Source organism: Carassius auratus, chromosome 48 (assembly GCF_003368295.1).
Source record: "Carassius auratus strain Wakin chromosome 48, ASM336829v1, whole genome shotgun sequence".
In the NCBI taxonomy this organism is placed as follows: Eukaryota; Metazoa; Chordata; class Actinopteri; order Cypriniformes; family Cyprinidae; genus Carassius; species Carassius auratus.
Window position 1 is genome coordinate 4,431,154 of NC_039290.1, and position 26,598 is coordinate 4,457,751.

At 35.9% G+C, this 26,598-nt stretch overlaps 2 protein-coding genes across 9 annotated transcripts; one reads left to right on the forward strand and one right to left on the reverse strand.

The window, feature by feature from the left end:
* Nucleotides 1-4,019: 4,019 nt before the first annotated feature.
* Nucleotides 4,020-11,519, reverse strand: LOC113065571 (DAZ-associated protein 2-like). The gene is made up of 4 exons (XM_026236916.1): nucleotides 11,329-11,519; nucleotides 10,387-10,502; nucleotides 9,532-9,783; nucleotides 4,020-5,793 (listed from the first exon to the last, which is right to left on the reverse strand). The coding sequence occupies exons 1-4, from the start codon at nucleotides 11,339-11,341 to the stop codon at nucleotides 5,665-5,667; spliced, it is 510 nt and encodes a 169-aa protein (XP_026092701.1). The 5' UTR covers nucleotides 11,342-11,519; the 3' UTR covers nucleotides 4,020-5,664.
* LOC113065569 (POU domain, class 6, transcription factor 1-like) lies at nucleotides 10,530-26,163 on the forward strand. Of its 8 annotated transcripts, none has more exons than XM_026236908.1 (12): nucleotides 10,530-10,670; nucleotides 16,335-16,465; nucleotides 16,820-16,864; nucleotides 18,005-18,188; nucleotides 18,409-18,524; nucleotides 19,480-19,705; nucleotides 20,708-20,901; nucleotides 21,612-21,731; nucleotides 21,852-22,070; nucleotides 22,569-22,704; nucleotides 22,931-23,099; nucleotides 24,314-26,163. In XM_026236908.1, the coding sequence occupies exons 2-12, from the start codon at nucleotides 16,412-16,414 to the stop codon at nucleotides 24,657-24,659; spliced, it is 1,809 nt and encodes a 602-aa protein (XP_026092693.1). In that variant the 5' UTR covers nucleotides 10,530-10,670; nucleotides 16,335-16,411; the 3' UTR covers nucleotides 24,660-26,163. The 8 variants fall into 8 exon arrangements, with proteins under 8 accessions (XP_026092693.1, XP_026092695.1, XP_026092692.1 ...); XM_026236907.1 differs by lacking the exon at nucleotides 10,530-10,670 and adding an exon at nucleotides 14,402-14,770; XM_026236910.1 differs by lacking the exon at nucleotides 16,820-16,864 and having other exon boundaries at nucleotides 10,531-10,670.
* The last annotated feature ends 435 nt before the right edge of the window (nucleotides 26,164-26,598 follow it).

Consider the following 26,598-nt stretch of genomic DNA (forward strand, 5'->3'; position numbering starts at 1 on the left):
AATGCATCGTATATAGTCGTTGTAGTGTATAATAATAATGCAAGTCATTTTGTGTGGTAAAACAGAATCAGCATGAAATTATCTTTCTAATTTTGTTGTTTAATAAAACATTTTTAATGGCAGTATAAAGTTTAAAACTGTTTCATTTCAAAACAGGCTTAATTGTGGTCCAACATATATAAAAATGCATTAAATGCATATACTCTAATGATGTAAATTTGCTTAAAATGTACTCACTCATAATTATAATAAAATGATCTGACAGAATGTTTGAAAATTTACCACATCATACAAGAAACACCCATTTTATAGAATGACCCTTAACATTTAATGTATAGCTGTAGATATATTTTGAAAAGTGGGTCGACCTAAGTTCTTACAAATTACTTATTCTCTCCCAAAATATAGAAATGTCTAGAAGATGATTTTAAGTCCCTGAACATTTAATACACAATTTTTTATTCCTCCTTCCACATACAAGTGTCCCTCTCTTCAAGCAGTTCCGATAAGCCTCAATGGGACACAAACTGTACATATGTCTCACAACCCAGCCATGTTTGTCCACGTTTAGTTAATGTTTAAGTCATATCGTCTGTTACAAAAAAAAAAACACAGTTGGTACTATATATTTTTGTTATTGAATTGAGTCAACAAGGCTTATTTTGCTCCATATAGGTGTCCGTTTCAGTTATGACTTTCAGCATGACTAGCACACCTGCTGGTAAGTTCTACACCTTGTCTTCTAATATAAAGAGTAAACCTCTTTTAGAGCATTAAAGGTTTCCCTTACAGGCTTTGGGTGTGTCATATATCAAACAATGAATCTAAACATTATAATAGACTAGTGTAACAATCTTGGCACTAACACAATTTATTTAGCATACAATAGCCTATTTGTACACTCGTACCTGACCTCATTTGGGCCTTGAAATGTTTCATTCGAGGCTGTACGTAAGCATTAAATAAAATCTATGCACAGTGAATTCCTAACTTGGTGCCATGTTGCATTCCTGCTAATCTGATTACTCTTCAACAAAACAGTTCCTCCAGCTGGAAATGGTTGTAATTCCACATTTCAGTGAATGTAATCTTGACATTCGGGTTTAGTGCGTCATTCTTAGTGCGTTTGTTTTTATTCCTCAGATATAAATGTCACATCAGCAACTGCAGCTCCACCTCAGACAGACACGACTGTCATCGGAGGTAATTGACTTCTAGTGTAATAGTGCAGATCATGATATTAGACTAAAGCCAGGTGTTATGATGATGCTACATATTAAAGATCTGCAACATGTGCCAACAAATGATCAGGTTTTAGGTAAATCATCATGCACAATTTTCAGTTTGCATCCAGATTTGGGGTTATAATAAAATGTATATATTTGATCTATTGCATATTGCTTGCGAAATGATTTAGTTTTTTTTTTATCTTTTAGTGGTAATTGCATTGATCCTGGTGACCCTTGTTGTCTGTGGATTCCTGCTGTACAGATACCTGTGCCACAGTAAGGGTGTTTACCGAACCGCAGGTGAGCCCGCTCCAGGTGTGGACCCTGACCAGGTCTACAACGACACCGTCACTGACAACAAGAAGGAATTCTTCATCTGAACTGGTTGGCATCAGAGGGATTTAACCCATGATCAGTACTATGGGTCATAAACCAATGGTCTGTGATCTATGAAAGAATGTTTAGTTGAAAGGAGAAAGGATTGAGTTTGGTTTTTTGTGAGGATAAGTTGCTTATTCAGGACGTCAATAAGCTCACCATCAGTTTTCGTATGGTAAAGTTACTGGGACAATCCTTTTTTTTTTGCTGACAATTTGTTATGCTTTGTATATAGTTTATAGTTCACTAAAAAAAAGTATTAACTCGCTACTTCAGCAGAAATTACATGAAGGTTCATATACAAGATTTATTAATGAATACTTTATCAGTAATAATTGGATTATGTTCAGCTATTATTAGAGTTCAGGTTGCATAAGTGGCACTGCACCTCAATCAAATGGCAAACATTATAGGCACTGTACAAATTTGGTTTTATTCAGTTATAAATCAATATAGTGTTAAATTGCGGCATTTCAATATGCCTTTTTCCTTTGATCATATTGCCTGGCTTTTTATTACAAATTAGTTTTTTATTTATTGGCATAATTTTTTGATGTTATAAGTGCCTTGTAAAACGTTCACGTTTTTTTTTTTTTTATTGACATTTTATGATTCAAGTTTTTTTTAATTATTATTATCACTTAAATGTATATATTTTTTTGTTACATAGGCTTGCTGTAACAGTGCCAAATATAATACCTCTGTCATTATTTATAAAACAAAAATGATGATCATAATATCAGATGCATATATGATACTTGATTTTTTTTGTGTGTGTGTGCAGGGTTACATTAGTATCTTATGTATATTATTAGTATCTAGTATCTTATGTTACTGTAGTTATTGATATAACACATAATACAATGTCAAATACAAGTGGCTGGTATATAGCTAGTAAAACCAAAATAGATATTTAATTTGAAATCAATTCGGTGCAAAACTGATATTTTCTTAGATTTTTAAATTCTATTATTCCTTTGATTAGGATTGTGATTGACAACAATATAACCCATAATCTCCAATCTTGCCTTTGACTAAATTTGGATTGGTAGTGATTGGTCATTTAGTCAAACATTTGTCTTAACCTGTAGATAAACCTCTGAATAAACAACTCAGCAGACAAAAATATAAACATGAACCACTGAAAGACATGATACAACACAGATTGTCAAAATTCAAAATTGTTTTATTCTAAATTTTGTTTTATACTTAAGGTTTAGTATAAAAAAAGTTAAGTGCACCACAATTTCATTGGAGACCTTTTTGTCATGTAGCAAACTAGGAAGGACCTCTGTTCCTTGATGCTTCAGTATGCATCCATTACAACCCATCACAATCTTTTAATATTATATATATATGTAGAAAAAAAAATCAAAAGGGTTCCCTGAACTGCAGTGCCCACATAGACGTATACCATCCATGACTGTCATGGTATTGAGGCTCAAGATAAGCAGTGTATCCGCTACATTGCATACACAAAAACACGGTGCCACATGCCATGATAAAATGCTGCGATAAGATTGATACAGGAATTGAGTTCTGAAAGCTTTGCCCTCATGTTTTTTGCCTTATTTTCCTAGCGAAGTAAGAATAAATGAAATGAGTTTTAAATAAGGAATGACAAAGTCAGGTTAGGAATAAATGTGAAACTACCAGGTCAGAAGTTCCATACTAAAATAGAAACCTACATCACAGAAAATAATAGAAATGGTGCTAAGGCAATGCCAGCACACTTGGCATGTTTTTTTTTCCTTGCCAACATAATCAAAATTGTTTTTCCTTTATTTGCAGAGAGAAAATCTACCTGAATGGTCTTTTGTATTCAAATGGGCAAAACCTTTAGAACTGTACTGAAGTGTCGGATACCCAGTGATGCACCTGATATATGTAAAGCTTAAAAATGAGCCCCATTTGCCGGGCTAGTATAAAATTTCCTATTTCTTTTGTTAATTAAATCAGAAAATATGTATAGTTAAGAGATAGAATTATTTGATAACAGTGAATGTGTGGAGAATAAATTTGAGTGAGCATTTATAAGCATTTCACCTCTGTGCTATCTAGCAAAATAAGCAGCATTATAGATTTATAGTCACATCTAATACATATAACTGCTACGGAACTTATGTGTTGTAGTGTCGAAGAAGAAAAGGCTGCAATTTAATTTATTAGAAGCGAGGAAAAAAAGGGGTGTGCGATAAATATCAGCCGATAATTAATGCGCATCTCGTCAGTAAAGCCGGTAAATTCCATTAGGTGCGTGATTTCACATAGAGCAGCTGTTACTACACAGAGCCGTTGTTAACTGACAAGCTGCGCAAATCCACACCGAAAGTGAATGACTCAGAGAAACGGCTATACTGACAAGATGCACAATAATTATCGGCCGATATTTATCATGCACTCCTTAAAAAAAAGCAGTGGTGACAACTGCTGGTGTAACTCATGTGAGGTTGTCCTTTTTTTAAATCAGGTAATGTTAATGCGAAACATTTCTTAAACACATTACAGATGAGAGAGAGAGAGGAAAACTTTAATCCCTTGCGAAACATTTACAAATCAACACCACAATTTCTCAGCCTTTGTATATGCTGCTACGTATCACCGCACTGCTTTGAAAAAATCATCGATGCAGCAACAAGTATAACTGACGCTATTTGTATTTAAAAGCATATGTACAAAAGAAAGCTGCAAAAACATTTCAGAATTGGTTGAGAGTGCACATAAATTAATTTTGTAGTACTCCTAAAAAATTTAACAATGATAACACTTTATTAAAAACAAAACAACTGAAAAGTGCATGCAGAAACATCAAGATGCAACTAGGAAACATTGATATATTTTTAAAACACAAACCCCTAGAAAATGCAGTCACAGCAGGCTTGTGCTCTGCCTGGAAAGTATTCACCATCATCTAAATATGATGTTTGTTTGTTTGTTTGTTTATTTCAGAATGAATCTGTTTGCAGATGTACTATGACAGAAGACTTACAAAAAGCAGAAAGCTTTTAGTGCATTCTTGTCCAGATCTTTGGTACAAGCAGCCTCCCAGAAAAAGAAAAAAAAAGCTTGATGTGCCAAACCATTTAAAATACTGAAAATAAATGGTCTCTTGATTGAGCCCTGGCCTCTGTAAATAGCTTTACCTTTGTGGAAAATGCCTAAAAGATTTGTGTAGAAGCACATATAGCTGGAACACACAACACATGCTAAACAAGGTGAAACTGCTATACGTACAGCTCTGGGTATCCGACGTTGGAGGGAAAATATAAAAAACAAAACAAAAAAAAAACGTACTTTTCTGAACCAGTTTAGTTAATCTTGTTCACTCTCTCTTTTACTGCATTAAGGTTCACCCATGTGTAAATTCCTTTGCTTTTAAATAATGGTGCAGTTTTGGCACCTGATAATATTTATATAAGCTTGCCCAAAGGTACAATACGCCGCCGCTGTTTGAATTTGTAAACACACCTGTCTCTTTGATAGTGCTTAAATCTGCATTATACATATCTGACAAGACCTTAATAATGATACGAATGAAAGGTGTAGATAAGCATACTATTCAAAGAGAAAGTTTCAAGTGCATAGCTACTTTACACAGATGATCAAACTGACTCTCGGCAGTTCTCTTGGCATGATCTCTGGCTCAAGAAGACAACTAAAAACTAGAAAATGTCCTTTAAAAATGAAGTTGTAAGAGGTACGCCAGTGTCAATAAAGGAAAAAATGGCTTGGCCTTCACCTTAAAAGTTGTATACTCTAAATTATGGCAAATGTATAAATGATCACTAGAAGTTAAACCTACAATTATTGTGCACTTTTTAATTGTGAATACACAATATTTATGTTAGACATTATATAACTGTGATATTACACAATTATACCAATAGCGGCGTACTGTACCTTGAGTAAGGGGCTCTAAAACATTACATTCCATTAGATTAAATCAGTATTGTGGCTTAGCCAAGCAGCCCCAAGGGAGGCAGGGGTGGGAGAACAGGTAAAGGGAACCAGGAGAAGGAAGGAGGGCTTCGGTCCAGGCCCAGGGGGGTGCTCACTGTTACCAGATGGTGTAACCGCCGCTGGAGCCACCCATGAAAAAGTTGCCCTTGCGTTGTGTCATCACAACATTTGCACCTTGCATGGCTGCCATCTGAGCCGCGTTGGGGAGGTGTCCAGGAGGTGGAGGCTTGAATATGAAGATAAATATGTAAATCAAACACATATTTCATCAGCTACATTTTCAGTTATGTCTATGCCAAGTGAAAATTGTGAAGTCATGACTTAAAGGATCTCAGAACAGACTGAACATACAAGGAATTTCTCACTGAATGTTGAGTTGAAGGACAAAAGCTACAGAATAGTGGGGGAAATATTGTGGTTTTTTTATTTATTTGTAAACTAGTTTAGGGCAACCTCCTACTTATTGTTATTAATATACTTACTCTTTTTTGTGACGTGTCAACACTCTCAGATATGAAAACATTTCGTGTCAAAAGTTCTTCCGAAATATTGACAAATTCAATTCAATGAAAACTAGAACTAATGTTTTCATCTTTTTTTTTTTTTTTCATCACCAATTTTACATGTTGACAGCGGAGTTTCTGATTTTAATGGCTCGCTCAAAATGAGGGAAATAATCAAAAAATACCAAACAATTTTTTTTACAATTTGGGTGATGGTATCATATCATACTTGATGTCATGATGACATTAAATGCAATTATCTTCAATACCTAATAAATATATATTTACATAATAATAATAATAAGCTAAATTATCAAAAAATATAAACAAAATGTAGTTTTTAACCAACAGCTTCTTTCTCTGATTAATTTAGAAGTGTAAATGATGGACGTTTTCGAAACTATTAGAAGGTAAAACTGTAGGTCATGTTTTGTCCCACATCTCAATAAATCATAAGGAACTGCCACTGATATCGTTGTTCATTTAAATCGATCTCGATCCTCCAACAAAAACTGGATTTGGCTCAGGCCTTCCAAGATATATAGATTGTTTTTTCACTGAAAAAGAATTGGAGAAATTTAGCATTTCATTACTTGTTCAAAACCTTGTTCTGAGAGTTGAGTACAAGAGTTCAAAAAGCTGATGAAAGATCACAGTCCATCAGGTGACATCTTGTGTAAATCTGCATGTTTATAAGAAAAAAAAACCATCAAGATGTTTTAACTAAACCATCACATCTGACAAAAATACGATGGTAATTTCATCCCGTTGTCTTCTCACATCAAAATCCACAGATTTATTTGTTTCTAGTTTTGTTGTAAACCGATTCGGCTTGATCTGTGCATATTTCTCTCCTGATTGAGACAAGATGACTTTTTCACTGAAGGCATTATAAATAATTATGGACTCCTATTTAGCTAGAAGTAGGGGTAGGTGATATTACCAAAAACTTATCACATTAGAAGTCATTTTATTTCACGTTAACGGTATATATCACAATATAGTTATTTTTGCTTTAAATAAGAACCATAGAAATTTCATAATTCGTCACCCGTGTCAGTATCACAAAAAAACGATAATAGAAATACTTAAAAAAACACTCAAGTGAACTGAAGATAAGTAAATACAGCGATTAAATAAGAATAAGAAACTAATTACAAGCAATAGGACTAAAAACTACAGTAGTGGAATAAATAATTAAGAAATACTACATATATAGTATAAAGTAATCAAATGTATAAAAACTGCATAATCTTCACTGTGTAAATTAAATGTATCTTTCTTGTTATTAAAGCTGCAAGAGTGATTTAGTCAAGAGCAGTGAGAGATTTTCTCTCTTTTGTTGTCTGATTAACATGAATGACAGTGACAGCAAGAATGCTATCACTTTAAGAGCTGCCTTGATCCAATATGAATATACAGGTCCTTCTCAAAAAATTAGCATATTGTGATAAAAGTTCATTGTTTTCCATAATGTAATGATAAAAATTTAACTTTCATTTATTTTAGATTCATTGCACACCAACTGAAATATTTCAGGTCTTTTATTGTTTTAATACTGATGATTTTGGCATACAGCTCATGAAAACCCAAAATTCCTGTCTAAAAAAATAGCATATTTCATCCGACCAATAAAAGAAAAGTGATTTTAATACAAAAACAAGGCGACCTTCAAATAATTATGTTCAGTTATGCACTCAATACTTGGTCGGGAATCCTTTTGCAGAAATGACTGCTTCAATGCGGCAATCAGCCTGTGGCACTGCTGGGGTGTTATGGAGGCCTAGGATGCTTCGATAGCGGCCTTAGGCTCATCCAGAGTGTTGGGTCTTGCGCCTCTCAACTTTCTCTTCACAATATCCCACAGATTCTCTATGGGGTTCAGGTCAGGAGAGTTGGCACGCCAATTGAGCACAGCAATACCATGGTCAGTAAACCATTTACCAGTGGTTTTGGCACTGTGAGCAGGTGCCAGGTCGTGCTGAAAAATGAAATCTTCATCTCCATAAAGCTTTTCAGCAGATGGAAGAATGAAATGCTCCAAAATCTCCTGATAGCTAGCTGCATTGACCCTGCCCTTGATAAAACATAGTGGACCAACACCAGCAGCTGACATGGCACCCCAGACCATCACTGACTGTGGGTACTTGACACTGGACTTCAGGCATTTTGGCTTTTCCGAAAAAAGTACTTTGGACCACTGAGCAACAGTCCAGTGCTGCTTCTCTGTAGCCCATTTCCTGCACACGCCTGTGCACGGTGGCTCTGGATGTTTCTACTCCAGACTCAGTCCACAATCTTCCTCAGGGTCCGGTCACCTCTTCTCGTCTCGTTTTTTGCCACACTTTTTCCTTCCCACAGACTTCCCACTGAGGTGCCTTGATACAGCACTCTGGGAACAGCCTATTTGTTCAGAAATTTCTTTCTGTGTCTTACCCTCTCGCTTGAGGGTGTCAATGATGGCCTTCTGGACAGCAGTTAGGTCGGCAGTCTCACCCATGATTGCGGTTTTGAGTAATGAACCAGGCTGGGAGTTTTTAAAAGCCTCAGGAATCTTTTGCAGGTGTTTAGAGTTAATTAGTTGATTCAGATGATTAGGTTAATAGCTCGTTTAGAGAACCTTTTCATGATATGCAAATTTTTTGAGATAGGAATATTGGGTTTTCATGAGCTGTATGCCAAAATCATCAGTATTAAAACAATAAAAGACCTGAAATATTTCAATGAATCTAAAATATATGAAAGTTAAATTTTTATCATTACATTATGGAAAACAATGAACTTTTATCACAATATGCACATTTTTTGAGAAGGACCTGTACTGTTAAACATGTGCTTTCTTTCTCAGCTGTTTGCTTTCACTTAAGACATTAATTACTGTGTTTACGATTCTTGCAAAGATGGGCATTTTGACACACAAGTGTGTGTATTTAACCTTTCAAGACCTACAAAGCGGCAAAAATAACGTTCAATACTCCTGCGCTCTATGAGCAGCGTCTTCATGTTTATGCGCATCTCTGAGTACGCATGTGCATAATCAGTTAGAGTATAGCAAAATTTGTTCTCTTTCACTGCTGACTGCATTTCAACTGATTAAAATCACGTGTTTTTAAACCGCAGTGCTTAAATATGCATGCAAACAATAAGCTTTTCACTTCACAAGAGATTGATTGATGGACTGGAGTCATCTGCGTTTCTGGTGAAATATTGTGATGTTTTAATAAGCTGTTTGAACTCTCATTCTGATGGCACCAATTCACTACGGAGGATCTATTGGGGAGCATGTGTTTTTGAAAATTTGTCCCCGAATCTGTGAAGAAACTAACTCATCTATATCTTGGATGGCTTGAGTGCAAGTAGATTTTAAGGAAATTTTCATTTTAGGGTGAACTATTGCTTTAATTGTAGGTTGCTAAATATAAATGCATATTATTTCCTGGATGTTTATTGGGAATACTCACAGGAATGGAGGTACTGGTGCTATGCCCAAAGCGAGCTCCAGCATCGAATCCACCATCCACCATGACGGTGGAACCAGGGGGGTACACAGGCCCCATCTGATAATATGCCATTGGGACACTGGGGCCCATGGCCCCCATTGGCACAGACTGAGCATGCATGGGCATGTACATCTGAGTACCAGGGTAAGCTGAGGTCATTTGGGGCATCTGTCCATGGGCTGGGGGAGGAGCCATATACCTGGGCTGATAAACCTGCGAAAGGGTAACATACACAAAGTGTAAAAATCGTAAATTATAGTAAAAAAAAGGTTTGGTTTTTTTAAATGAGCTGCACTCCAAGCCATTTTAAAATGCAGATAACCACAAATCTGCAACAGTATAACAGCCTAAAGTTATGAATAATGAAATGAACATGATTGTTTTTTTTGTTTTGTTTTTTTATCACTTTTGCTGCATTTTTATATAACAATTTAGGGTTTTATTAAGGTTTTAAATTCATGATAAAATCACAGTAATGAATGCTCTCAAAATCAAGTTAATTTGTATACATCTAGCATACTAGATAGAATACCTCTTTCTTCTGGGAGTTTCATGCTGACTAACTCATTGCTAAAATTGCCTTTGTCTGTTTGAGTGGCGACACTTACATCACAACAGATGATTCATCAAGCGCAATTTCCAAAAATGATTCATGTTCTCAGAAGACTCTTTAGCATGCCGTCTTGAGTAAGGGAGCATACATTTTTGAAAATGCTTCTAAAGTGCTTCCAAAACATGCTGTATATTTTTTATATAGTACTAGAATAGGAAAGACCCATTTGAATGAGCAGACAGAGAGTATTTAGCACTGGTAACCTCAGAGTATGGAGGAGGGGCATCTGGATATGGAGACACCTGAGGAGGGACTTGCATAGCAGGCGGGTAAACGGGTGCTGTGCTCTGCTGAGGGTAAACAGCTTGAGGATATGAACCTGCATGAACACCAATGGGGGGAAAAGAAGACAGACAGTTAAAGGTTTAAAATTAATATCACAACAGAATCTTAAATTGATTTACTGTAAAAATAGCCAGCAATATTTTGGTTTTGTACTAAAGATGATGACCAAGAAAAACCATTCAACGGTTTTCCTTAAACCAAAGTAAGTACACATGCTTGAAATGTGGATTAAATTGAAAAAATTAAATAAATTGGCTAAAGACTTAAAAAAGGACCCAGAAATGTTATTTAAAGGTTTTGTGATATTGACCGAAACAGATATGATTAACGACAAATGACTTACTATAAGAAATATGGATGCGGAAGCGTATGTATTACAATAAATAACATCAAGCCACACAAACAAACAAACGACACAAAAAGGCACGCTAAACAAGACCGCTAAATTACAATAGAAAATAAGACAAATTGTTCTTGAGTGGATACCAGAAAGTATATTGATGAAACACGTTTAAATAAGATTAATTAAATGATTTAACTGATGCTGTAAGCGTCTCGCTTTCTTAACGAGGTCACCTTTCTGGTCACGTCATCGCGCTGTAGCAGACTAGCTAGTCACCCTTTACCTGTTTTCAATCCAAAACATTGCCATGTCCGCTAAAATAAGACACTACCGGGTTAAATATAACAGTGTCCGTCGGGACACAGTCGATGGCAGATGTTTTTGGCACATAATCGATAAGAATTCAGTATGTAAAATCGTTTGTTATGTAAGTCAGTTATGCTGGCTAACTCCATTGGTAGTTGCTAGGAAGCGGCTAAGCAAAATAGCAGAAGAGAGGAGATGATCGCGTATTTACCTTTGTTGTTCATTGTTCTTCACTGTAGGTAAAATATTCTAGTGGATGAGAAATTCAACAGACCGAATTCGGCGTTTATTTGGCAATAAATATAAGGTTTAGTCAAAGTTCCTCGTCTTTTTTCCTCGTTACTTCCTTGTTTTCGTCGGGTTATGCTTTGAGTATATTTGTGTTGGGAGGAGCTACGTCACGCACGCATCAGTTTTTGGACGCCACTCCCTGTTAAAGAGAAACTCGTGACTCATTATCTACAAAACGAAAGTCTCTGTAAGCCCCACTTTATACTATAAAAATAAACGTTATGTTTACAGTATAAAACAACAGAATATATATTAAATTTTACATATTAATATGTAAAATATTTGCATTTACATGTAGGGAAGGTGTCACAGATGGAATGTCACAAAGTCCACCCCTTTCATAATAGAAAATGAGTTTGAGTCAAAAGTCCAGTTACACGATTGTGTGTTTTCTCAAAAAGTGGTTTTCATGTCCGTTTCAAAAGCCTAGTTCAAATGGATATTAAATCAAAATAAAATACTTGTGTAATCAACATTGGGTAAACAAGTGTGAATATAATAAAACTACATAGCATACATCCAGACAAGGTAGATTTTGACTAAAAGGTGCTTTTTCAAGAAAATCAGATGCATATTCTAATATGTGTTTTTAGAATAAGGGTCCTTTTGATAAATGTCAGACCAGGGCAAGTTTTTAAATGCTTTTTCATGGCCTGGTTTCACAGACATGCATTTTATTTGGGGACTAGGCTTAAGCCTTGTCTGTGAAACCAGGGCATATGTGATAATTGAATATGCCATTTATTAATTACAGTTCTCTGTAATGACAGGTTTCATTCTGACTTCTTACCCCATATATTATAGTGAGATAACATGCCCTGCTATTACTCAAGTGTCAACAATTAAGTATGTTGTTTATATGCTTAAGTATTTATTGTCTATCTGCCTAAAAATTTGATGTGAATATTTTTATACTTTACTTTGCCAATAACATTTTAATTGACATGAGCATGTAATATGAAATACTGTCTACTCATGGGGTTAGTTAGTATGAAACAATACTGCACACTTGAACCTAAATTAATATTGCATAATTAGACCCTGGGAAGTATGCCAAGCAGAGCAGATGTTTCATTAAGGTTGTTTAATTTAGTTGCAGAATCCAAGCCAATGTATTTTGTATCAGAATTTGAATAGGAATGATGATCCAAATTTTGTCTTGCACTTCTGTGACTAAATTAAATGTAGTTTATGAAATTTTATGGCTGGGCCCACAGGCTCTTTAGGTAGTATAAAGTTGCATTTAGTGTCGGCCCTGCATCTATACAAGTATAAAACAGAGCAGAGCTTTGTCAACTTAAATACTTGAATGAACTTTAATGAACACTTTTGTTTGCAATGTATATGTCTTTATATCAGATGTACATTAGTAAATTAGTTGGGGCCTGAATACTGGATGTGAACCTAATCACAGATTCATCTGTATTCAGCAATCCCAGTACTCCTTTGAGCTCCATGGCAATATGCTGCTAATGCATGCAAATAGAAGTGTTTGCCAGCTGGCTTGGCAACAGAGGAAAGACATAGAGTGTGTATAGAGACACTGTGTCTTTTTATAAGCCAGTTCGTTATAAAAAAATGGGAAGATGCCTTGTAAATCACATATGCATTTGCATCAGTATGCATCTGACTTTTCTTTACTTCATTTTGAATGCATTTAGTGGTGTGCTTAAAGCTTTCACAGAAAAAAAAAATTAGATCATCACACAATAGAGATTCACATAACAATGCATCAGATGCATCTGGCTGCAGTTCCCTAAAATGATCCTCTCTGGGGAAGAGTCAGAGGAAGAATTGTTCTTGAAGATTAAATAGATGGGCTGTAGCCAAACTTTTTTCTTTATGATTGCATTTCTTGATTTGCATTTAGTATTTCTCATTCAAGTGAGTGAGTGACATGACTGACCCATACTCAGAATTTGTGCTCTGCATTTAACCCATCCAAAGTGCACACACACAGCAGTGAACACACACCTGGAGCAGTGGGCAGCCATTTATGCCGATGTGCCCGGGGAGCAGTTGGGGGTTCAGTGCAGTCCGTGGTATTGCCGGCCCGAGACTCGAACCCACAACCCTAGGGAAAGGAGTCAAACACTAGGCCACGACTTCCCCAAGTGTAAATGTAAGTGTAAGTCACTTTGGGTAAAAGCATCTGCTAAAGTAATCCAGTATTGTTAGTGCTAAAGTGCCACATAGAACAAGTTGTAATAATTGCATTTAATATTTTAATTACCCCTTTTGTTTATTAATATTTTACATGGAACCATATAATATGACTGCATGTTTTTATTTGCTGCGGTGCCCAGGGAGCAGTTTTAGAGCCTTGCTCAAGGGCAACACAGTCAAGGTATTGCTGGCCCGAGACTCAAACTCACAACCCTTGGGTTTGGAGTCAAACTCTCTAACCACTAGGCCACGACTTGCCCAAGTGTAACAGTAAGTCACTTTGGGCAAAAGCATCTGCTAAAGGAATCCAGTATTGTTAGGGCTAAAATGCCAGGTAGAGCAAGTTGTAATAATTGCATTTAATATTTTAATTACCCCTTTTGTTTTGTTTATTAATATTTTACATGGAACTATATAATATGACTATGTTTTTTTATTTCATTTAGACTTTAAGAGGTACAAGGAAGACAGGTGGAAGGACATGGATGTCAATATATTAAATTCTTAGAAAATGTCCATTCACATTGCTATTCTGAAGAAACAGAGCAATAGTAATAATATTAATAGTAATAAAAATAATAGCAGTGCAAAAGGTCGCGGGTTAAATTCAGGGAACACACATGCTGGTAAATGCGTATATGTAAATAATATTTTTTATAAATATTATTAATACAAATAAATTTATCTCTTTATTAATATTAGTAATTTTATTATTAGAGAACAACTTCACTCTGTAGCAATATTACAGTTGGAATCAAGAGTTTGAATAGTGCAGTAACTGCAGTAACATTGTGTACTGTCTCTTTAAGACGGCCATCGCTCTCGTTCTGTCGACCCAGCGCCATTTTTTCAATACAAGACTCGGCCTGCATAAATTATGTTCATGACGTAGTGCAAAAGAGCAAAATTGTGTTAATTTTTCGGTACTTTTCTGCAGATAAGGTTTTACCTTGGCTATTAAGGCACACTTGCTTCACCAGCACGACAGTTAACGGAAAGACGTCATTAAATATTTAGTTATAAAGAGGACCAGCGCTTTCCCGAGCCTCCTTATCAATGCAAATAGCTCTTTTGTGTGCATTCGTAGCGCGCGTCGGAAGCTGTGAGATGAATTTTTAATTATGCATATTTAAAACAAACTGTGGCAAAGCTCGCCGAAGGAGGAGAAATAAAGGAAATACCCCAGCTTTCAGCGGGTAAGTCGTGAATATGATCACAGCTTGCACGTATTTTTGCACAACGCAATACGAACTCGCGGACTCGAAATGAGTTTTTGGTTAATATGCAATGGTCTTAATTAGCATAATTTATATATTTATGATAAAGAGAAAGGAAATACATCAAATGCCCTCCCGAGTCATGGCATATTGGCATGTGAGGAGTGTGATAAGTAGATGAAGTGTGTGTCCCGTGAGGGGAGTTTTTATTGCATTGTGATCGTGTTGGGAGGACTGCATTAGAAACGTTACCTCACAGGCCTGCTTGATGTGAAAATGCGCAAGGCTTACATAATGCTCTATTGTTTTCTTTTTTGGATAATTACATGAGCAAATTTATAATGCAAGACACACACCTTAAACTGCACTTGCACAGTTATGACATTCGAACATGCACGGAAATAATGTACCAAATCTTTAAGAACTGTGTTTACGTATTTCTGAGGTACCTGGGTTCAAGTATTTAAGTTGACAACCTTGAGAGCGGCTGTCATAGACTACGACATGATTATCTGGTTAATGCCTCGCATATATTTACTATGGTAATCATAATTCCCGCCAAAAGACCAGAGTATTTGCTATACTTAATGTTATTACTGTAAAACATAATGCATGTAATGTATAATGTTATTGAACGACATTGATGGCTATCACATAATTATTGCAGTAACAACTGCAGAAACAATGGTGTTCTAGCAGAAACTTTTTGGAAGGGTTAGCTGCTAGTCACCTTCATATTTTAAATGTAAAATATAAAAAAAGTAGGTATTCATATTGTGGGAAGTAACCTGGTAGTTTTAATGCCATTAACTGTGAAGGGCTCTATTGGAATGTTGTATGTTTTTTTTTTTTTTTTAAGAAAATTATGAAAGGTCCCTTTTCTAAATTTTTTGTTAGATTTAATTGCACTCAATCACATAGCAGTTTTTACCTTAATAACTTAACTCAAAATTTTCTTTCCATGTGAAGTATTTGTGATTGAAATTTGATGTTTGTCAGATTTAGTTGCACTTAATATATTGGTGCATATTTATTTACCTTTATAACCTAAAACCGATTTTTTGTTTCATATTATGTATTTTTATTAGAACTATTTGTCCGATTTCTTACATACTTTGAAGTATTTCTGATTAAAATGGGATTTTGTCAGAACTATTTGACCTTTATAACAATATTTAAAATAATGCTCTTACATATTGTAAAGCATTTCCAATTGAAATGGAGTATTCAGTGATTAAAATTGTGGCACAGGACTTCATTTTATCTAGGAATTCCCTGAATTGTGAAAAATTGTCTGTAGTAGGTGGTTGCAGGGAAGGGGCTGAAAATATAAAAGCTCTTGATGAAAAGTAAATGTTAAAGTTGTTTCGTAGGTAGATCAAGTTATTACATTTTGGAATTACATGCTCTGATTAGTCATTTGGAATAAGAGCAGGAATGTGTATTAAGGAGGTAAATGGGGTCAACTTTCATGTCATGGTGAGTTTATTCTTCGATTACTGGTATGTAGTGCTGACCAGCTTATTTTATTTTTTTGTCTCAGGTGGTACTGTGGAGCTGGTAACATCCCCTTCAACCACTATGCAGAATCAGTGATCTCCTCAGAGCCTAGACTTCATCATGGACACTGAGGATCTCCCTGCAAGCAATGCGCCTCTCACTGTCAATGAACAGGTACTCCTGAGTCAAGTCATAATTTCCATACGTTTCTCACTACTTACATGAAGTGTAACAGATTGCAGATACAACAAAACACGGATGTACCTTAACATTTCATCACATATCCAGCCTCATGCCCCACGTGTGTGAGTGTTCAGTCTACGTTCACAGCACAAGCAATTCTCTTCTGGTGGTGAGGTGTTGACCGAAAGCATCGCTTGTGCCAGTTTTTGGTCAGACGCTCTTGTTTGTTTGCTGTACTCATGTCACTTGTGTCCTTGTTTGGTTGGTTCTTTGTGTCCTAATGTGTGCTTGGCATCTCTGTTCTCTTTAGCCATTCACTGTCTGACTGCAGAAGTGTTTTCTCAGCTTTTAGGTTCCTGCACTTTGAAATTCCCAGCACAAGACGACCAGGTATGCACCTTTTCCTGCCTCTGTACTGCTCTCTGTGCTGCGCTGAGCTGAGCTTCCATCTCTGCCTGAGCCCTGCATTTGCACCTGTGATGCTTCTCTGATCTCGACTGAAACATGAAATGTTTTTAAAACAAAAGCTCATCGTTTCTGAAAAGCAAGGTGTACGCTGATTGGCCAGCTTTTCAGTGATTTGGGTTTGGAACTTTAGTCTTTGCAACTTTAGGATAACTTATCTATGCAATAACAGCCTGTAGCATTCCAAAGAGAAAGGAAAACTTGAAATTGCATCAAATGACCCCTTTAATCTCTGCAAAAGCTTTGAAATTGTGACATACAATAATACAATAGAGTTTAAAAGTTGATAATAAGATATTCCAAAAGAAACTTTTAAACCGTAGTGTCACAGTTGGACAGCAAAATTAGCTTGGATTTCAAAGGCTCATGTTGACAACAAAGTTGACATGTTCTTCATGGGAACCTATTAGCGTATTTGAGCATCTTCTGCTACTTGTTCTTACCTTATTGGCTTTTTTCAAATTACTGAGCCTCTTGTACAGCTGTTAAATGCAAGTATGGCTGGGTGATATCGCAAAAACGTATGTTTTACAACTTATGTATGTTAACTGTTATCTTTAACCTTTATTCAATAAATGAACCCAAGGAACAAGATATAAGGAATGAGATGTGTGTGTATGTGTATATATATATATATATATATATATATATATATATATATATGTGTGTGTGTGTGTGTGTGTGTGTGTGTGTGTGTGTGTGTGTGTGTGTGTGTGTGTGTGTGTGTGTGTGTGTGTGTGGTATATTGTATGCACTAGTATAATACTGGATAGTAAAGAAAAGCAATATTTACCTAACTACGTGTAATTTTTACTAAAACATTTTAATACTTAAAAATGTGTAAATTCATTGGATATATTCAATATTTCGCCCCGCCCCCCAGCAGTTCCATGCTCTTTTGCTCCGCAAACATCACTAATAATTAAATGTCTGAGAGATCAGAATATGCACACAGGTGTGTGAACTCATCCATAACAGACCATGATCCATTTTCATCTTGTCAACACTGCCCCTCATAACTCCGGACGGGAGAGCATTTATAACCTGTTAACCCCCTTCCCCCAGGTCATTGTCATGTCAGGACAGGAGACCATCCGTGTGTTGGAAGTGGAGGTGGATACAGCCTTGTCCTCTTCGGGGACTGATGGGAAGGGAGAGTCAGGGGGCGAGGAGGCTACTGTTCATATCCTAGATGTAGCTGAGGAGGCTCCATTGGACAGTCCAGTAACCACAAACACTACCACAGCTGGTGAGACTATTCAAATTGACTGATATAAATAGCCATATTAGTTTGGTATCATAGCAACCCAGTATTCAAAGCCACCACCATCAAAGAGGCATTTAGTGGCATATTAATGCATGGCTTAAAATAGACATCACCATTTGTTATGTTTGTCATGCTTGGAAATGTCCTGGATTTTCTTTTTTTTTTTTAAGGATTCATCTAATTTTTCTCTCTTTGCATGTAGTGTCTCTGGAGGTCTCAGCACCTGCAGTCCAGACCGTGGTCTCCAAAGCCCCCATCAGTGTGTCACTGGCCCAGCCTCAGTCCAGCTTACCCATCACTGTCCAGGCCTGCCCACAGGTGAGCTCCCCATGTAAAATATTAGTATGACTTTCAATGTCATTTTTGCCTCAAGCGCTTGATCATTCTCATATGACTCTGGTGGTCATATCTGAATGTACTCATGGATGTTCATGTTTCTAACTTTCTGAACAAACATTAACAAGTGATCTAATATGTATTATGTAGTGCAAAAATTGTATTTAACGACATGATAAAATGCATGCTTTACATAAGAAAATGTGTTTATATAAAATTGTGATGGGTGAGGGATGGCTCATTCTGTAAAGGCTTAAAACACCTGCTTTAAATTAAGTAATTTTAGTAACATCCCCAATTGAGCAAATCAGTGTTATTATTTTATTATTATTTGTATACCATTTATAATATTTATTCGTATTTAAAAATAGCTTTGTTTTTGAAGTATATATTGTTATTTTAGTTTTTTAGTGTTTATTTATTTTTGTTATGTTTAATGAATTTTTATTTAGCTTTAATTTGTTTTAGTTTTAGTTTTGGTAATTTTAGTTTTTAGTTACTTTGACTAATTTTAGTACTTGACCACATGACGTTTTTTTGCAAAAGGTTTTTTTTTTTTTTTTTTTAGTCTGGATGAGTTGTCACTAGTTGACAAAATTCAGCACTCTGTGGATTTGAGATGATTGATTTCCATCCCTTTATTTGAAATCTTTTATATTTTTTTAACCATTTACAAAGTTGGCTAGTGCATGATGCCTTGTTTTAAAATCGACAAACAGCCTGTTTATTTCATTGCCAAGGTGAAGATTAAATCAAAGTGTTTTCCATCTGATGCTTATTTTTAATATCATTTCAGCTTTTTCACATAACAAAACTGATTCACAATAGTTTTAGGTCACAGTAACAGCATTGGTGCAGAATGTGAGCAAAATACCTATGAACGTCAAAACATTTGAAAAACCTTTCTCATTAAATCTATATGCCATTACACCGCCAGGTCCTGACCCAGGATGGTTTGGCCTCTCTGATGACCAGCATGCTTGCACAGCAGGGTTCTCTGGGTCAGCCCCTGCTCATTCCTCTGAGTATGGCCGGGTCTGTAGGGGGTCAGGGGGGTCTGGCAGTGCTCACCTGGCCCACCGCCACTGTCGCCACCCTCCCTGGTCTTGCTGCAGCCAGCCCTGCCGGAGGACTGCTGAAGCTGCCATTTGCAGGACTGCAAGGTAGTATGCTCATTAGGCTTGCAGCGATAGACGGTGCTGAAGGTGATACCGTAGAAAAGCCGTAACACAGGTTACATCACTTGCCCACCGTGGCACCCTACCCCCACAGTTGTTTTCATTTTTGTATCGTAATATATAATAATATATAGACAAGAAGAGTGAGACCTGCGTCTCAGGTGAGACAGATAAGACGATGGCAGATGATTTAGTTTCGAAGACGGAATGCAATAGTGTCTCTTTGGCAATATTTTAGATTTTGAAAAGCCTGTTGACTTGCCGTTCATCTAAGGTGATTTTGGAAGGTTTTTTTTAAACATTTGTTTCCTATTTAATTGGTCAAAGTGTATGCCGTGCCTCCAAGCTTTCTTATTCATCTTGCTAATAAACGTCCTGCGTTTCTTATTTATTTGGTTATATATTATACATGTTTACTTATTTCCAGTTTTGTATACTTATTTAAACTTTATGCAAGTTATTTATTTTATATTAGGCAAAGCCTAATAGCATGGTCTGTTTTTATTTGTTTTGTTAATAAAAGTTATATGTTTTATATATAGGCTAAAGGGAGTTTGACGTTGTATTTTGTTGTTTTGTTTTCAAGCAGTGGACGCCGAATTGCCACTAATTAAATTAATTAAGTGAAAGTAAAATGCGCACGGCGTTCTAAGATATTTAAAAGTGAAAGGAATTGAAGGAAAGTGAGCAAAAGAGCTAAAAACAAGCAATTGCTTTACGCTGAATTGCTGCAATTTGAAAGTGAAAGTAAAATGTGTATCCCACTTTTAAAAGCGAGGAAAAATGGGAAAATTTCTTCACTGTAACAACCCTGTTGCCATGGAATTCAATTTAAAATACATGGAGTAAGGGCAGCATTTGATGTTTACATGAAATGGTGACTTGTTTAGGCCAGTCAGTATTTCATAATAATACAATTTTAATGTTACAATGTGTTTTACTGAGGAAAGAAACTTCGATACAACAGCTTGTTTTTTTCTTTTCCAGCTGCTACTGTGTTGAACTCTGTCCAGACGCAGCTGCAGTCACCTGCGCAGGCGGTCCTACAGCCCCAGGTGTCTGCTCTGCAGCCAACCCAGACCACAACAGCCACCACTGCGTCTGTTGTTCAGAAAGTGTCAGAGCCCAGTGCCTCAGTCGCAACACTTCAGACTGCAGGCCTGTCCATCAACCCTGCTATTGTGAGTACGGAGCACTTCTGTTGTGGATACAAACATGTATTTGGGTTTAATTGTATCATATATGTGAGAAATTGCATTTTTAAGACATTTGAAATGGGAATGGCCAATATATTGCAACAATTTGGGGTACTAACTGATTTTAAAGGTTTTATTGTCTAGTATTCGATATTTGAGAGGTAATTTCTTGAATACAGCATTCATATCAACAATTCTTTTTAAAAAATATATTTAGATTTTAGCTTTTATTGTAAATTCTTTTGTAGACGAAATAATATAGATTTTATTTAGGCCTATATTTTAAAGTTTTAGTATTCCAGGGCTGATTACTAACGATTATGTTTGAATACTTCTGTTAAGAGTTGTATAGGAGACTGACTTTGTTTTATAAACCATAATAATAATATGAATAATGATAATCATTAATATGACTATTAACTATTGTTGCTCATTATTTATTCATTATTCATTTTTAGATTTTATATATATATATATATATATATATATATATATATATATATATAAGAAAAAAAATCATAAATCATATGCAAACTAGAAAAATTTGAAAATCTTAAAGCTAAGCTAATCTAAAACCTCTTTTGCTGTTTTACAAGAAATTGCATTTACTTTCAGGAAATGCATATAGTCTTGCATTACTAAAGATAACTGTTTAATGAATTTAGTCTAATCAAATTATTATTTTTATTTTTCAGATTAGTGCAGCTTCTCTGGGAGCTCAGCCTCAGTTCATCAGCTCTCTAACTACAACTCCTATCATCACCAGTGCTGTGTCTAATGTGACCGGTCAACTCATTACCAATGCACAGGGCCAGGTTAGTACACATTTAAATGTACTTTTTTGTAATTTACATTACATATTAATTTAATAGACAAATTTGCCCTTTACACTTTTTTTTTATACAAGTCTCATTATTTTTAAACCTGTGTTTCAGGTGATTGGAACACTTCCCCTGCTGTTCAACCCTGCGGCAGCTTCTGCGTTACCAGCTCAAGGCCTGCAGGTCCAGACCGTGTCTCCACAGCTGTTCTTCAACTCCCAGGGCCAGATCATTGCTACGATAGGAAACGGTCCAACAGCTGCTGCCCCCGCTGCCACCTCCGTCCTCCCCAAAGCCACTGTGCCCCTGACACTCACCAAGACCACCACACCGGTACTGCGGTGCCACCTGTGGCACTTCATTAGTCTGTAAACATACAGTTAACATTTAGTCATCTATGTGGCATTTCTGTACTTTCTAAGCATAAATATATCCTTTTTTATTCTTAAACATGTAAGAAACCAATCCGAATACACCAGCAACTGTTAAGCAACCATCTAGCTGAACACTGTAGCATCCATTTAAAAATGCCACATAGGCTCATTGGAAAAACGTGCCCCCAAAAATGTACCCATACTTACAATTAATTGCAGATTCCAGCTTAAATGACCACTAGTGGCATTAAAAAACTAACAGCTTTTAATCCTGTTCACTAAAATTCATAACATGGGCAGATTATTGATTAATAAAGGTTTTTTTCTTACAGAATCTTGCACAATACTATGTTATGTTCTGAATACTGTTTTATGAATTGTGCCGGTTTTGTACATATGCTCCAGAAAATGTAAAAAGCTTGTCATATTTATTGATGGACTGTGATTTGTTCTCTAGGGTCCCGTTGGGAGAGTGGCCCCTTCTAAAGTCATCATTGCTCCTCAGCCTCAAGTGGTTAAATCCGTGACATCCCTCACCTCTGCCGGTGCCATCGCCTGTGGAGACATGCCTACCGTGGGGCAGCTTGTCAGCAGTAGGTTTATGTTTCACTGGTACTTCACTGTTTATGTAATGTTTGCAATATTGCATTTACATCTTTCTTCTGTCACACGTTTGAATAGGAGCAATTCTGTAAGGTGTTTTCAGATCAGATTTGAGTTATGAAGATTGATGTTTCAGTGACTCGAGGGTAAATTACTGGTGTTGTTTATGATCTGGAGAGGATCCAGAAGTCCTGATTCAATTTTTGTTTTCATTAGAGCCGCAGTCTGCTGTGAACGAAGAAGAGGCCATAAATCTGGAGGAGATCCGAGAGTTTGCCAAGAATTTTAAGATTCGACGGCTCTCTCTGGGGTTGACACAGACTCAAGTGGGCCAGGCTCTCACCGCTACGGAGGGTCCTGCCTACAGTCAGTCAGCCATATGCAGGTTATTCTCTTTTCTAAATTTCCTTAGTAGTCTCTGTTTTTCTTTATTTGTCTTACATGACTAATTTGGACCACTCCCACTTAATTTAGATTGTGTAAATCGTGCCATTAAAGGAAGAAAAAGTAACCAGTGAAACACAAGGCTGTTCTTTGTATCCAACATTGAATCATAGATTATATATTAGGGGTGAAACGGTACACAAAAATGGACTGTTCAGTTCGTGTCTAGGTTTTTGTAATCCCCGTTCTGTACATTTTTTGGTACAGTGTGGCACGGGAAACATACATTTCTGAACAGTGAACATATTGTGGCTCTGTCTTCAAAAATAATTAGAATTATGTTTTATAATCAAATCAAATAATCAAATATAATTAGAATTAAATTTAATGATGTAAAAAATATTTCTTAGCTAATGTTGTAAACTATTTATGGAGCCCTATTACTTACACATTATGGTTAAAATTAACAGAGCCCAAACTATTACAGTAAACTGCCGTGTATTTATAGTTATGATGATCAACACTCAAAAAAATACAAATAAAATTGTAAGCATGTAAATTGCAGTTTTATTTACATGAACTTCTAAATCTAATTATGAAACATATAATCATTTACACGTTGTCTGTCATAACATTAAGACATTATTAACAGGTTAAGTAAGATATAATGAATACTTATATGCTAATGTAGTGCATATATTTAGTGAAATGCTCTTCTCTAGACTGGTGAACTAATGAGCTGTGGACATGGAATGACTCTGAGCAATAACATGAGACATGAAATGTCCGTTCATGTTTATTTTATGCTAATTACCAGGAAAGAGGAAGGGATGAACACGTTCACTCGTGCTCCACTGCCGTTTGAACTGAAGTCACACTACATAAAAGAGAGTCAAAATGGCATTAATGTTTGAATTTCCTGATAAAATTGACAGAATTTAAAATGTAAGACTATGTTTCTTATTAAAAGTAACAAAACACAAAGCTTATTGTAATTATAGGACAGGAGGTGCACTATTAAAATGTCTAGTCAGGTTTTATTCATGCATCAACTGAAACAGCGTATCTTAATAATAGCTATCTTGGGATTTAAGAATTTATATTTATTCATTAAAATGGTACACATCCCTTATATATCAACCATCAATATCCATTCAATGTCTCACATGCACATACTACACTTCATTATCTTGTCTCTCTCTCTCTTGTTTCAAGATTTGAGAAGCTTGACATCACTCCTAAAAGTGCCCAGAAGCTGAAACCCGTGCTGGAGCGCTGGCTGGTAGAGGCTGAGCTCTGGAATCAGAAAGGTCAGCAGAACCTGATGGATTTTGTGGGCGGAGAACCCTCCAAGAAGCGCAAACGGAGAACCAGCTTCACACCGCAGGCCATCGAGGTCCTCAACACTTACTTTGAGAAAAACTCCCTTCCGACCGGCCAAGAGATTACAGAGATCGCCAAGGAGCTGAATTACGACCGAGAGGTGGTTCGGGTCTGGTTTTGCAACCGTCGACAGACTCTGAAAAACACTAGCAAGATCAATGTGTTTCAGGCCCAGTAGGGTGTCGGTGTGTCTCTTAGATTCCAACAGAAGAACTTTTTGGACGTTGATGTATTGGTGCTAGTTGCAAAATGATTGATATGACTGACTAGCTGTTGTGATGAAGCCAGCGGCACTCAAACTGTGTGCAGTCATAGAATAGTCTCAAACAAACTCTTTCTGTTGGTTTTTTGTTTCCGTTATGCTGCATGCAGAGTGACTTTTTGCCGTGCCACCACAATTTTCAATGCTAAAATAGCTTTTGGAACAATTTAAAATATTGAAGAAGCTACGAAATCCTGTAGTTGCTGTTTTTATAGATGAAAAGACACTTCATTAACACACAGGAAAGAAAACGTCCAAAATATTCTCCATTATTTAGTGTTATTCCTGACCATTAAAATTTGTTTTTTCACTGTAGAAATTACAACTATTGCTTTTGACTACATGTAGTACATTCTTTTGAAGGTTTCATTTGACCATTTTTTTTTTCTTGTGTTCATATAGTTTTGCTGTAAACTTTAAGATATGTGGTTGTTCATTGCCTGAGACAACAAACTGGTATTTAGTCATTTTAAACTTCAAAAAGTCTGTCTAAGAGGGCGCATTCAGGTTTTTGCTTCAGTTTCTATGAGTACAGTGGTTCCCCTGTCTTTGTGATTTAATACTGTAGATGTGGTTTGGTTAACTGACAATCATAGTACTCTGAATCAGAAAGCATGCCCTGCTTTTATGTGGCTAAATCCAATTATTCCATTTTAGCTGTCATCGTGATTTAATATTCAGATTTGTATGATTTCAACTGTTGTGTCTATCTGTTGATCTAAATAGAAAACTGTAACTGTATCAAAGATTACAATGACCGACGTAGAATATGTCCTATGGATTTTACGGTTACTGTTTTTGCCATAACCTGTCTAGTTAAGCAGATCGTAATATCAGGAGATGCTATTAAAGAGAGACTTACATCTATATCTATATGGGGCACTTAAGAAACATGAACAGCTGAAAGTTTGTTTTAATGTTGACAAGTGTTAAAAGATATTACCACTATAAATGCAATTCATCATAATGAATTTGGTTTGTGCTCTCATTTGTACTCTGTCGCAGCTATATTCACAGGTCATATGAACCTTTCCCCATTTAGTAAAACTGTCCGGACAGAAATATGTTGTAACATGTTTCACATGTTTGTTCTAAGCTTAAAGCTATATTGTTCTTATGGACCTTCTGTATTTATCTACTGGATTTTTATCTTGATTGGTACAGTTCCATACATTTACATTTTAATGTTGTGAAGGAAGGAATGCTATTAGATATAGTGTTTTAACTAATGCTATACATAGACTAAACAAGGAAAAAACAGCATCTGTTCAACACTTTAATCTGCACAGAGCTTATGGATTTTAAAATGATGCATTTACATATAAACAGTTGTATGGTACTCCATTAACTATATTTATTTTGTATCAGTTTTAATGTTTGGCATTAACTTGTTATTTGAAATAAATTAACACTAAAAAGACTTGTTGTATTTGACTTGCCAGTCATGATTATATTCATCATACCCCGACTACTAAGTTCACAAATTAATTCTCAGAACACACAAAAAGTAACCCGAAGATATTAAAAGTATGTGGATCAAGTTAATTTTAAATACATGTGTTCAAAATGATATTTTTCCTAACAAATGGCCTAAATGAAAAGCATGATGGTACTGGGGGCAATCCAAGGTTTTAAGTTCAAGTTCAAGTTCATTTATTTATATAGCACATTTGTGAAAATTAATTCTCTCATCCTATAAATTTTCTTCACATTTTTTGTAGCGTCGACACTTTCTAGTGCGTTCAGTGAAAGAAAATAATCTCTTCTTTCGATCCAAGGTTTTAAATTTTCTTTATTTAAATTTTTATGGTTTCTGTGGCCTTAAAATAGCACTGATAACCTATTTTTACTATTC